General features: G+C 42.6%; 1 protein-coding gene across 1 annotated transcript in view; it reads right to left on the reverse strand.

The window, feature by feature from the left end:
- The window catches only part of FAM135B (family with sequence similarity 135 member B), an 861,083-nt gene that overhangs the window by 104,000 nt on the left and 744,117 nt on the right, over positions 1 to 12,966 (reverse strand). The window contains exon 13 of the mRNA XM_086966257.1: positions 9,222 to 9,376. Coding sequence (XP_086822383.1) covers positions 9,222 to 9,376 — 155 coding nt within the window. The remainder of the gene's footprint in view (positions 1 to 9,221; positions 9,377 to 12,966) is intronic.

Consider the following 12,966-nt stretch of genomic DNA (forward strand, 5'->3'; position numbering starts at 1 on the left):
CCCTCCAGCAGACGCACTGAGAGAGACGCTGTATTTTCTCTTGCCGAGAAATCCAGCTCCAGTGTTTCCATGCTACCCTTGTGGGTTGTTGGGAAATCGAGTCCTGTGCCTGACCTTCTCTATTCTAAACCAAGGTACGGAGCTGATTAGACCCTTAGAGAAATTTTGGATAGATTCTTGGCAAAAAATACTAAAGTTATGCTACACCGCACTTACTTCTTCCCTCGTACTCAACCTAGGTAAGGTACATCGGTGTAGGCGTATTTTAGAAGCACCAGTTGAGTACTTTTTAGCCTTTGTTATTTATGTATGTATTTAACTATGGCCTAGGAACCATACACTGCTCTTACAGTATTATTTTATTCTACTCTTTTTACTGTATGCATTATATTTTGCAACCAGTATTACGATTGTAGCAGTTCATTTCGATTGCTTGAGAAAGAAGACTGTTCAATAAATACTTTTATTGAAAACGCCTGTCTATATATTTCAATGCAAACTCTGGTGAAACGAAGCATGCACAAATTACTATCTATCTATTGTTTCCACAACTGTGAAGATCAGTTTTATTTTGGGGAAACAAAGTTGTCATGTTTATGCGGTTGTCAGAAACAAAATCCTTTCTTGTGAACTCGAGAAAGTTTCTAGTGACTTCTGAGCTAGCTGGCAATCACAATTAAGTCTAATATATTCGATAGAGACCTAGTAGACATAAGTCCTACGTCACATCTATAGGATATTTTATTCCAATGCGCAGAGCATATTGGGAATATAGGAACTGTACTACACTGGTCCATTCTCTATCAGACACTGTGTGCCTTTTTAGTGTGAGCATTCAAGACCTCTTGTATATACTTTAGTATATACTTATATGTGTATGTACTTTGTGGGCTGTGGAGATCAGCCCTAGGCCTTGTCTGCTTCCGCTTAGGGACTTTTTTTCTGTTCAACTGCCTCTATTTAACTGTCTTGATAGAAAACGACCAGTAGAGGTCAGTAAAATACCAAAATTGCTTTCTGCGTAGGGACTTTCTTTTTTAACATTTTCTTGCAACTGCCTCTATTTAACTTTCTTGATAGAAATCGACCAGCAGAGGTCAGTAAAATACCAGAATCACTTTAGCATTCTCGAGATGCCAGGCCATAAAAATTGTCTTCCACGAGCACCCGAACACAATAATATTTTTTTCAAATCTTGTATTTTCAGTGATATGACCACCAAAGCCCCTGATTTTATAAACAGAGCTTTGGACTATACCATTTACCACTGAAAGGCAATATTTCTATCTAGGGCACAAGTCGTAAAAAAAGAAGCAGGGGGACTAACCTAGTTATTCAGTATGCAAGTGACATCACGGCGCGTGGCATCACAGTGTGTGACATCACGGTGCGTGACATCACATCACGTGACATCACAGGAAGTGGTATCATAAGAAGTGACATCAGATCTTAAGCCCTCACATATATGTTCAACATGTCTATCATGAGCACATTGGAGCACATTTCCAGTATACAGGAAAACCCTCCTAAAAATTCACACTTTTGTAAGCTACACATAAAAAATGTTGCCTTTTGTCACCGTAAACTTCCTCTACCCATAGTGCTTTACAAGAAGAATTAGTAATATTTAAATTAATACAACACCTCCTCAGGGGTAGTAAGCACTATATAAATGCTAGTTATTTTGTGTTAATACTGGGAAGGACCTACACATATGGCATTCTTACTGCGCATGCCTATCTCCTAAACAGAGCCTGAACAAAGTGAAAAGCTGCCACTCTTAAATATGTGTGAAGTGCTACCATGGTGTGAGCCTTTGTTTGCCCTCTGCTGCATTTGCTTCTAGGTGTGAGGTTCCTGACTGCTCCCAACCAGGAGACACAAGGAGGCCTGATGAACCCACAGATTCGTCCTTTGTCATGGGCCCTGCAGGAGTCTGAAATAAGAGAGCCCCCCCGCCAGTACCGTGTTACAGATCCAAAGCAGACAACAATGTGCAGGCAGTGCTGAATGTGTCCTGGTGTTTGCAAATTACACTGGGACGAATTCAGAAATTTTTTCAGTGGGGCCCAACTTCTTGGCAGGGTGGACAGCATCCACCCTGTGAAAAGAGTGGGTGGATGCTGTGTACCCACGTGCACCCCCGACTTGTGCTGTTTCTCTCCATGTGTTCCCATACCTGCTGTGTCATGCAGTTTTGTACTTACTTTCCATCCATGTTAAAGAACATTAGATGTTTCAGGACCTAGGTTAATGTGCTGCATACCTAAATACATATAAGGGCCCAAAGGCGAGACCGATTGCATTGCAAATCCTTGTTAATATATATGTCACCCCTAGGCTAGGCCCTAAACAGCCCATAGGGGGTATGTAACATTTTAGACATGTACTTTTAAGCTATATGTGTCCTGGTAGTGAAAAACTCTCAAATTAGTTTTTCACCACTGTGAAGCCTACCTCTCCCATAGGATAATATTGGGTAACCTTAATACATATATTAAGTGATAACAATTGTTTGGGAACAGGTCGTAATATCATGTTTGGTCGCAAAAGAAATGTAATTTAAAATCCTCTTTAATGATAAAGTCAGATTTTGAAAATGCTATGTTTAGAAAGTTGGTATTTTCTTGTCCTAACCATTTGGCGAATACAGCCTTGGGTCCGTTGGCTGTGAATAGAGTAGCAGTTGGCTTTGTGTATTTCTCCCAGCCAGTAAGACAAAGGGGGACTAGGTATTGGCAGGATAGCTGTAAGAAATTGGATTACTAGTTGTGGGAGGTGAAACCCTACTTAGGCAGCCACCACAATCCTTGTCAGGTTACAGTCACAAGCAAACTCCGAATTAACCAGTGTTCAACATTCTGGTAGCTTGGCACAAAGCAGCGAGGCTTAACTAACAGGCAATGTGTAAAGCATTTATGCAGCACTTCAAACAGTAATAAAGTGAAAGATATAACACAAGAAAAATCATAGACAAATAGGGTAAAATGTAATAAGTGAAAGAAGACCAAAATGAAAAAAATCAAATTAGTAGAACCAGAGATATTTAATTTTAAAGAGTTCAATGACTATAGCGTTAAAAGCACAAAGTGGCTACTGTGGTTATCTGGTAGTGCTGGACCAGAACAAAGTCTCAAGTTCAGTCTGACTGTGATGGAGTGTGGGCCAGCCACAGGGACCCAGCTAAGCCTGCTGAACAAGAGTACAATATTCCTGGGTGCTTAGTGTTGCAATTTCCACCTTTGAGGATTGTGTCGTACAGCAAAGGCAATACGAGGTCCAAGTCAGAGATGCGTCATGCAGTATGTTTCAAGTAGCTGTGATGCGGGGTCCTGTGTGGTCATCGAGGAAGAGGCCATCGATGAAGGGGTTTGCATTGCAAAGTCTTGAGTTGAGGATAAGTTAAGCACCGGCTGGTTCCCAAGAAGTTGCAGAGCTTGTGAAGCGTAGTCCTGCGTCATCATCGAGGCTGCCATCAATGAGTGACGTATGATGTGAGGGCCTGTCTCTGGTATGCGTCATGCAATGGTGGTTCTGAAGAGGCTGCGGGCTGCAAAGGCAATATGGAATCCTTGCACTGAGAGAGTCCTCGCAGCAAGGGCAATGCATTGGTTGTCCTCAGGGTTGCGAAGCGCAGCGGAGGAAATGCAATGGTTCTCCTGGATCCACAGATAGGATTGTAAAGCACATTCAGGCCCACTTCCAAGTGTCTAGGACAGGAGTGGCACCACTTGGCTAGGTAACACTCACAGTTGCAGGATCTAGGTGCTGGTTACAAGAGACTAGCTCTTGGAGTCACACTAGTGGTCCCTGGTACAGGTTGCAGGCCAGTCCTTATCATCCAGGCAAGTGGGCAGCATGGATTGCGGTCAACAGGGCAGCAGTCCTTCAAGGCAGCAGTTAAACAGAGTGGCAGTCCTTTCAGTATCCCAGTCGTCCTTCTTCCTGGCAGAGTCTTCCACAGGTCCAGAAGTGTACGGAAGATTTGGCGCCTGGCGTCCAATTTTTATACCTGGTGCCTTCTTTGAAGTGGAAGAAGCTTCTAGAGGATTCCCTTTGAAGTACTCAGGTTTTCTTCCTCCCTGGCTCCAGGCTACTTAGTCGGGAGCCAGGGAGGAAGAAAACCTGGGTATGCATTCCTTTGTGCTAAGCCAGGACACAGCCTATTCAGGTTTTGCCCCGCCTATCCTGTAAGTGATTACCCATCCATGCACACCTAATCTCTCCATTATGTGTGGCTGTCTCAGAGGAATACACAATGGCCAACCAGTCCTAGACATGTGACCCAGAGACAGACTGCTGGCACTAAAAGGTTATGCCAGGAAAATGTCAACATTTTAAGAGTAATGCATGTGGGGAGTGCGAAAATCACGCTCCACTCCCAGACAAATTGTCCAGTTTAATCCACATTATTTTCCACATTTTCTTTGTGTTGTTCCATTTAATCCACATATATGACGTAGTGTATAAGGAATGCTTCCCATATTTGCGTGCGCGCATCCAGACTTCTTCACAAATACGATCCAAGTACACAAGATGATTCAAAGCAGTTACCCCTGACGAAGGGCTGAAAAGTAGCCCAAAATGCAATGGGTTTTTAATAAAGACATACTGCTTTGTATCATCTTGTGTACTTGGATCGTATTTGCGAAGAAGTCTGGATGCGCGCACGCAAATATGGGAAGCATTCCTTATACACTACGTCATATATGTGGATTAAATGGAAAAACACGAAGAAAATGTGGAAAATAATGTGGATTAAAATGGACAATTTGTGAACATGGTCAAATGGAAAAATACTGGCTGGATTTGATATCCATTAATGCAGTGCGTCTGGGAGTGCAGCGTGATTTTCGCGCTCCCCACATGCATTGTTTTATTATGGTGCACGAAGGGCGAAGCACTGCCCAGTTTCGCACGCAATTTGTATAGTTTGCTTAAAAATATAAAAGAGTACATCACGATAAACATGGTGTGCATACCACTTTCTTTCAACATTTTAAGAGTGACATTTTCAGAAATTGTAATTCAAAATCTGAATTTGTCATAAAATGTAAAACTTAAAAGTGCTCCTCCTACTTTTTAAATACATTTCACTCTACTTTGTGGGCTGTTTAGGCCTACCCTAGGAGTAACATAATATGTAATTAAAATAAAGATATGGGCCTTATTAAACTATGTCGAAATGGCAGTTTAAAACGGCACACACAAGCTACAATGGCAGGCCTGAAACATGTTTAAAGTGCTACTTAAATGGGTGTCACAATCAGTGCTGCAGGGCCAGTAGCAGCATACAATATACAGGCCCTAGGTACATGTAGTACCACTTTACTAGGGACGTATAAGTAAATGAAATATGCCAATTGAAGGATATGCCAATGTTGCCCTGTTTTAAGAAATGACAAAACGCTATGTAGCCCTGGTAAACAGTGGTAAAGAGTCATAAGGCCCGCAAAAACGAGATCAGAAAAATATGGAGGAGTAAGGCAAAATGTTTGGGGAAGGACCACCCTAAGGCTGAAAGATCTAACAATGGGCCACCCTTCTAGGATGGGAGGGGCAGAGCTGTTGCATTTTCCACTTACATTTCATAGGGGCTGCATCATCATCCTCACATAACTTGATGCCACTCTATTTTAATCCTAGAGTGCCTTGAGCCTGGGCAGGGGAGAAAAGAAATTTCTGAAGCAGATGTGGAGAGAAGACTAGACATTTCTCCCACTTCAAAGGCAAGCAATAGGTATAAAATATTGGACCACAAGACCAACTACCTTTTATTGCACTCCTGAACCTGACAAGATTTCATAAGGACTTCCTTGTACTCAGAGAATTGCCCTGCTACTTGAGGACTGACTTGTTTCTCTGATGGCTGCCCTGCTGCGACCAGGGGTCTGCCCTACTGCTTGAGGCTTGCCTTGTTCTTCAGAGGACTGCCTTGCTGCTTGATGTCTGCTTTGCTGCTTGAAATAGAGAAGACCATCTCCTTGTTCCCAGGAAGACCACAGTGACTTCAAGGGTAGTTTGGCTGACCTCCTATTCTGGGCTAGAGGGACACAACAAGCACCAGAGACCTCCCTGCAACTGCCTAGGTGACCTGCTGAAACTAGAATTGGTTGGACCTGAAAATGAACCTGCCTGAGCCCTCCTGGCCTCTAGAGTCCATTATCCCCAAGAGGTGCCCTTCCATGTTTTGGACCCTTGGCTGGCATTAGAGTGCACTCCTCTGAAAGAAATTTAAAAATCCGGAGGTTTTGGGCTCTTCGAGGCTGCAAAGGGCCCGTTCGTTTGAGAATTTGTTGCCCTCGACAACTGCTATTGTGAAGCTCCAGTGAACCTGACTCTGCGTGCTACAACTGCCAGTGACGACGGGCAATGTGAGATCTGCACATCATGCTAAAGCAATGACAGTGACAGCCAATGGGGAAACATCCGTTACAATGCAACTTTTACCACGCAGTGCCTTTACGACGCAACTATTACAACGCAAACCATTACAACGCATTGTGCTGGGGGGCGCTCTAGGATAGGGAATAGATTTAATTTACTATCCAAAACCTTCCCTAGTGTCCACGGGGACTAGAGTTGGAATAGTAAATTCAACTATTCACTATCCAGCACCCCAAAGAACTATGCGTTGTAAAGGTTTGCGTTGTAATACTTACATTGTAAAAGCCTGCGTGGTAAAAGCATGCATTGTAATGTCATACATCCCAGCCAATGTGAAGCTCCAGCAATGACTGACCATCTGTGATGCCCGACCAGATCTTATAGCGACAAGCGTCCGCAACACCAGACCACCTCTTCGCGTATAGTTATGAGCATCCACAAGGATGTCCACGCAGCCTCGTCCACCATAAATTGGGCCCATTAGGCCAGACTTTGAAAAGGTAACTTTTTCCTCGGGACTAACCTAGTGCCTGTGTCCAACCTGCGCTCTCTCGTGGTTGGCCTGACCTTGTGGCTTTTCTCCCGGTCTAGCACGACCAGCTGACTGCCAATAGTGCTTTGTGCTATACCTACCTAAAACTTTGAAATGATGGATTTTTGTTGTTTGGTATTATAGTATTTATTAAAATGTTCTCTATTTTTCTAAATTTGTGTTGGATTTTTTTAGAGTCTTATTTTGCTTTATAACTGCTTGTGTACTGCATAAATACTTCACATGTTGATTTTAAGTTAAGACTGACAGCTTATGTGCCAAGTTGCTATATGGTTAAGCACAAGTTAATTTAGTGATTCTTGTGGTTAACCCTGACAGGGACTGTGGTTGTTGCTGAAAACGGTCTTCATCCCCCTCTACCAAAACCTCAATGTCATACAACTATACACCCCTGCCTCTGTTTTCCTTACTCTCAACTGAGTGGCAGTGGGGCCATTAAGGTCCCTGCAGTCGAGTCATTGTTGGGCTTGGTACATGGCCCACATTTATTATCCTTTGATTCAAGCAAATGCTGCACCCAAGTTGCCTCGGGTAAAAGTGAGAGAGAAAAACGTGCCTTATCTTCTAAAATGTGATGCATTTTTACACTAACCCTAGCTAATACAATTTTGGCAGCCAGGCACTAAAATGCACAATCTTGCGCCATAGTGCAAAGGTGTGTGCATTCCCTGAAGCATAGGTTTTGTACAGGGAGGGGTGTCTTGCATTATGGCTTTTAACACTTTGAAAGTGTCCTGTAAAAAGGAGCACACACAGAAAGTTCGAAAAATTAGGAGAAACACAAACATTTATCCTCGTTACGTCGTCCTCGAGGAGGCATAAGATCTTGCTGCAAATCCCTGTCTACAAATGTTTGTAGACAGGGATGTATGTTTAAACACATGAGTGGTTGCATGGAAATGCCCATGCACCAGTAACACAGGGGCATATTATCAAGGGGGTTTATATCGGCTTTTTTGGCTTTAAAAGCCAAGAAAGCGGAAATAAAATTATCTCCCAATTACCTAGCTGTGGCTAACACCAGTTAGCGACAGCTAGTAGGAGATAGCGACCATCTTGGGCCCCACTTTGCATGTCAGTGATATTTATCACTAATGACATGCAAAGTGGGCGTGCCAAGATGTTAGCGACTGGAAACAGTCGCTAACATCACTATCTCCTATTACCAACTTTTGGAGATATTCGCGCTAAGCGCGAATATCTCCAAAAGCTAACACCTGCCCTGAGCAGTTCTTAGCCATGTTATCCAATGGGAGGTGGATAACATGGCTAAGAGCATTAGCTCGGTAATGCATGAATATCGCTGACTTTTCAGCGATATTCATGCATTGCGGCCGATTTTTATGGCATTTGCGATAAACCTTGGTAATACCAAGGTTTATCTGCGATAAAAATCGCCGCAGCTCAGCGGTAAATTTATGCCTCTAACCAAGCAATAGCGAAAATTATCGCTATTGCTTGGTAATATGCCCCACAAAGTTGTATTACTTTGGAATATTATCCATTGCAAATATTTAGATAGTAAATTCGACCCTTACATTTTGTGCCAGTTTTGCATCACATAAGTAACACAAACTCTGCATTATTGGGTTTTAATGTGTACTGATAATACACCAGTGTACACCAAGAGCCAGATTTACCAATTTCTCACTCAGCGCAGTGTAGCAGCCGCAAATGCTGTGATGCGCGTAAAGAGAGAGCAGGAGTGCACCAAATTTAATGAAATAGGGCACCTGCCTTGGCTCTCCCTCCCCTCCAGTACAAAATTCTATGCTTAGACTAATTGTGAACATTTTCCCACTTTGTACGTATGCTGTAAAGTGCATCAGACAAAAAGGAGAACAGAAACATTTCTCCTTCATAGCGCCTGGTTGAAGGGTGCGCTATTTTCTGACGCTAAACCCTGTCTACTTTATTTAGTAAATTGGGTTTAGCGTCAGATCAGAAAGCTTTGGATGTTGCATGTGAATGTCCGTGCACCACTCTAGTGCTAAGTAATGTTCACGATTTCCAGCTTCCAGTTTAGCGCTGTAAGAAAATCGGACAAAGGTATTTTGCCCGAAACACGGCGTGGCGTACAATCTTAGTAAATCCGCCCCCATGAATTTTCCCAAACACATGTACATGCTTGATTCTTATACAATGCTGCCATCTAAGGGTCTTCTTTGTAAATAAAAATACAGTGAGTTCTTACGCACATATATATCTCTTTTTACAAACATCCCATGCAGTTGGAAGAGTGTGCTCTCCGAAAAGTGATGTAAACTTTTATTAAACAGACCTGTAGGAGAGAAATCAAGATATCTGTCTTCAAAAATAATAGGAAGAGAATTCCAGTCTCCATCGATGTCCAGGCATTCGGCGGGAAGTGGAGGCATGCTAGTGAGGTATTCCGAATTTCGTACTTCTGTTGAAATTTGATTTTGATTTTGGATCCTGTAAGTCAATTGAGAAGATGGATAAATAAATTAAAAAATATATATATACATAAAAATTCATGCATTGTGGATAGTTAATTACATATGATGTATAAATAGCTCATCCACTTTTTGAAATTATCCGGTGCTCTTTGCTCCAAAATTAAGCAGGAAACCGACCAGACAGTCAGACCTTCCACCATTGAAAAATGGAGAATCATCGCTTAAACCAGAAAACACCAGTGATCCTAAATGCGTTGGTTAGAAGCTGACAAGTAAAAAGATAAACCTTGGGGTCCTCATCAGCTGGTGAATCCTATTGCAGACAGAAATAGAAAGTCTGAGGGATGAGGTAATTTTACAAAAGGTTCTTGCAAAATGAACTCACATTTTTATGGGAAAGACTGTGCCCCAGACTTTCGTCATTCCAAGAGGAAATTATTCCTCGAAGCCTTTTCCAAAACTGAGTCAGTAGCAAGGATTTCCAGTGCTGTTCCCTATTGCCAAGTAAGGGTTTTAGAACTAAGGCTCCCAGTTTTCAATTGTATTCGATTTTTAGAGATGCAGAGAGAAAACAGAGATTTTGCTTTATTTATTTTATAAAAAAAAAAAAGAAAGTAGAGAAATTCTGAGGCATATTTTCAAGGCAGGTGATATGAAATTATCGCCGCTTTTGCAGTGGTTTTCCGCCGCAAAGCGGCGATAATTTCATCGCCCTATTAGCTAGCTGTCACTGACATTAGTTAGCGACAGCTTTTAGTTGATAGCAAACGGTTTGGGGCCCACTTTGCAGGTCAGCGATATTTATCGCTAATGACATGCAAAGTGGGCGTACCCAACCAGTTAGCGGCTGAAAGCAGTTGCTTACGTCGCTATCGCCTATTAGCAAGGCTGGCGTAGTGAGAAAAAAATGTGCGCTAAGCGCGAATATCGCTAAAAACTAACGCCTGCTCAGACCAGTTCTTAGCCATTATATCCAATGGAAGGTGGATATTCTGGCTAAGACCCTATTGGCGATGATGCGTGAATATTGATGGTTTTCCAGCGATATTCACGCATTTCGCTGCTATCGCCGGTTATTTTATCGCATTGGAGATAAACGTTGCTAATGGCACGTTATCTCTGCGATAAAATCCGGCGATGCTTGGCGATAAAAAAAAATGTCACTGAGCTTCTTTAGCGATAAATATCGCTTTCTGACCAATACCGTTGCAGATCTGCAGAATGGAAGTTAAGAGTGATGACATCTTCCTAAATAACTTTATATGTGCACTTTTTTGTACTATAACTGTAATAGTATCATATGATCATATTGTTATTTTCTTTGGTTGATTTATGGTGCTTTACCGCAACTGTAATCAAATCGCGAGAACACATGTATTGGTTATACATTTGGAACTATATTAGGTATTGTGTCATTTGTTCATGAAACACAAAATACATATACATACATTCTAACGATATGAGCAAAACATAAAGAGACATAAAAGTCCAAATGTAAGTATTATAAAATTAAAGTATCACTCATATCTAATAGTATCGGTAAGTGCAGGTGTAAAATAGCTACATCAGTTTTACCCCTATACCAAGCTACGGTCTGTGCAGGTAAGATCGGTGGGGCCGGGTGGGCGGGGGATTTTGACAGAAGAAGGCAAGGGAAAATTAAATAAATAATGACATTTCCCTAGTCGTTGTCTCTCAAAATCCCCCCCCCCCCCTCCACGCTCTTACCTGCACGGGATGCGGATGCCTATAGGTTAGAAGAAAACAAGTTATTTACCTGTAACTTTGGTTCCCCAGTATTGGTAACTTTCATAGATTCCCATGCTTTGTATCATTCCCCGTCGTCGGAGTGGGAGCCTTGGTAAAATAAAAAAAATACCATAGTAATAGGTACAAAAGAGAAACCTAGGCCTAGGCCTCATCTCATTTTGTAGCCTATCAATCTCTTTTTGTAAAAGAGACCAGACTTTCGGCAACAACCAATCAGAAGAGCCTCACCCCGTGGAACCTTCCTGAGAGAGCCTCAGGTTTTCGTAGCCGTTGTGTAACAGTAATCATAACATGAAAAGACGCCAAGCTTTCCCAGGGGAGGAGGGTGGGCGCATGGGAATCTATGAAAGTTACCAATACTGGGGAACCAAAGTTGCAGGTAAGTAACTTGTTTTCTTACCCCAGTATTGGAACTTTCATAGATTCCCATGCTTTGTATTAGAATTGCTAGCAGTAAGCCATAAAAGCACATTTTGTACATGAATAGCATTACTTGGTACATAGTTATCCTCACAGGAAACAAACCATAAATGTCACCATAGCAAGGAATACAACAAGAGATACAAAATGTGCAATACAGGAAGGAGGGATTGTAGGGAAAGCTCACCTCTCACTGAAAAAGATTCCTCAGGACTGCCTGTCCAACAGCTGCATCATTCTTCATAGAAGAATCCAGGCAGTAGTGCTTCGTGAAGGTGTGGGTACTGCTCCACGTAGCTGCCCTGCAGATGTCCTTGATAGGGACTCCTGAAAATAGTGCCACTGACGAAGCCATAGATCTTGTTGAATGAGCAGAAACCCGTCTTTCCAGTGGCTTGCCCGCTTCTTGATGGCAAAATTGGATAGCATTGGAAATCCAACGAGAGATACTGTGCTTTCACCGCGGAAATCCCTTCCGGGGGGCACTATAAGAGACAAATAGTTGAGGAGACTTCCTGAAAGGTTTTGTGCATTCCAGATAAAATTTCAGACATCTCTGAACATCCAAAGAATGCAAAGACCTCTCAGCCGGTGTAGAAGGCCGTGGGAAAAAAGATTTTAAAATGATCGGCTCATTCAGATGGAATTCAGATGGAACCTTCGGGATGAATTTTGGATTTGTCCTCAGAATCAGAACGTCCTTTTTAAACTGTAGAAAAGGTTCTCCAATTGTAAACACTTGGAGCTCACTTATCCATCTAGCTAATGTCAAAGCCAAGAGAAGAGCCAGCTTCCATGATATAAATGTATTCTATGAATGGGCCCAAAAGGGGTTCTCATCAGATGAGCCAATACTAAATTAAGCTGCCATACTGGTGGAGGAGGCCGACAGGAGGAAAAACCCTGAAAAGGCCTTTCAGGAATTGTTTCACAATCCTCGCAGACCAAAGCGAAGGACCTGAAGATGTCCATCTATATCTAGAGATGGCTGCCAGATGTACTTTGACCGATGAATGAGCCAAACCCGGTTTAGCCAGAGAAAGAATATATGGCAAAATCTGATGTGGAGCAGAAGTGTATGGGTGAAGACTCTGTCTCTGACACCAGAGACAGAACTTTTTCCTCTTAGCCCGATAGGTCTTATTCGTACTTGGGGCTCTGGCCTGAGACAGAATATCTTTACATTCCTTGGTGAGGTTCAGATCCTGAAATTCTTGGTACTCAGGAGCCACGCTGTCAAGTGGAGTGAGCTCGGATGTGGATGGAGCACCTGACCTTGAGACATCGTCAAGAGAGACGGAACCGGCTGCAGACGAACCGGACGATCCCGAGAAAGTAGAAAGAGTTCTGTGTACCAGAACTGTCGGGGCCTCGCTGGTGCAATCAAGATCATCCGGCAAGGTTCCGCTTTGATCT

The sequence above is a fragment of the Lissotriton vulgaris genome, chromosome 4_1 (genome assembly GCF_964263255.1).
Source record: "Lissotriton vulgaris chromosome 4_1, aLisVul1.2, whole genome shotgun sequence".
Lineage (NCBI taxonomy): Eukaryota > Metazoa > Chordata > Amphibia > Caudata > Salamandridae > Lissotriton > Lissotriton vulgaris.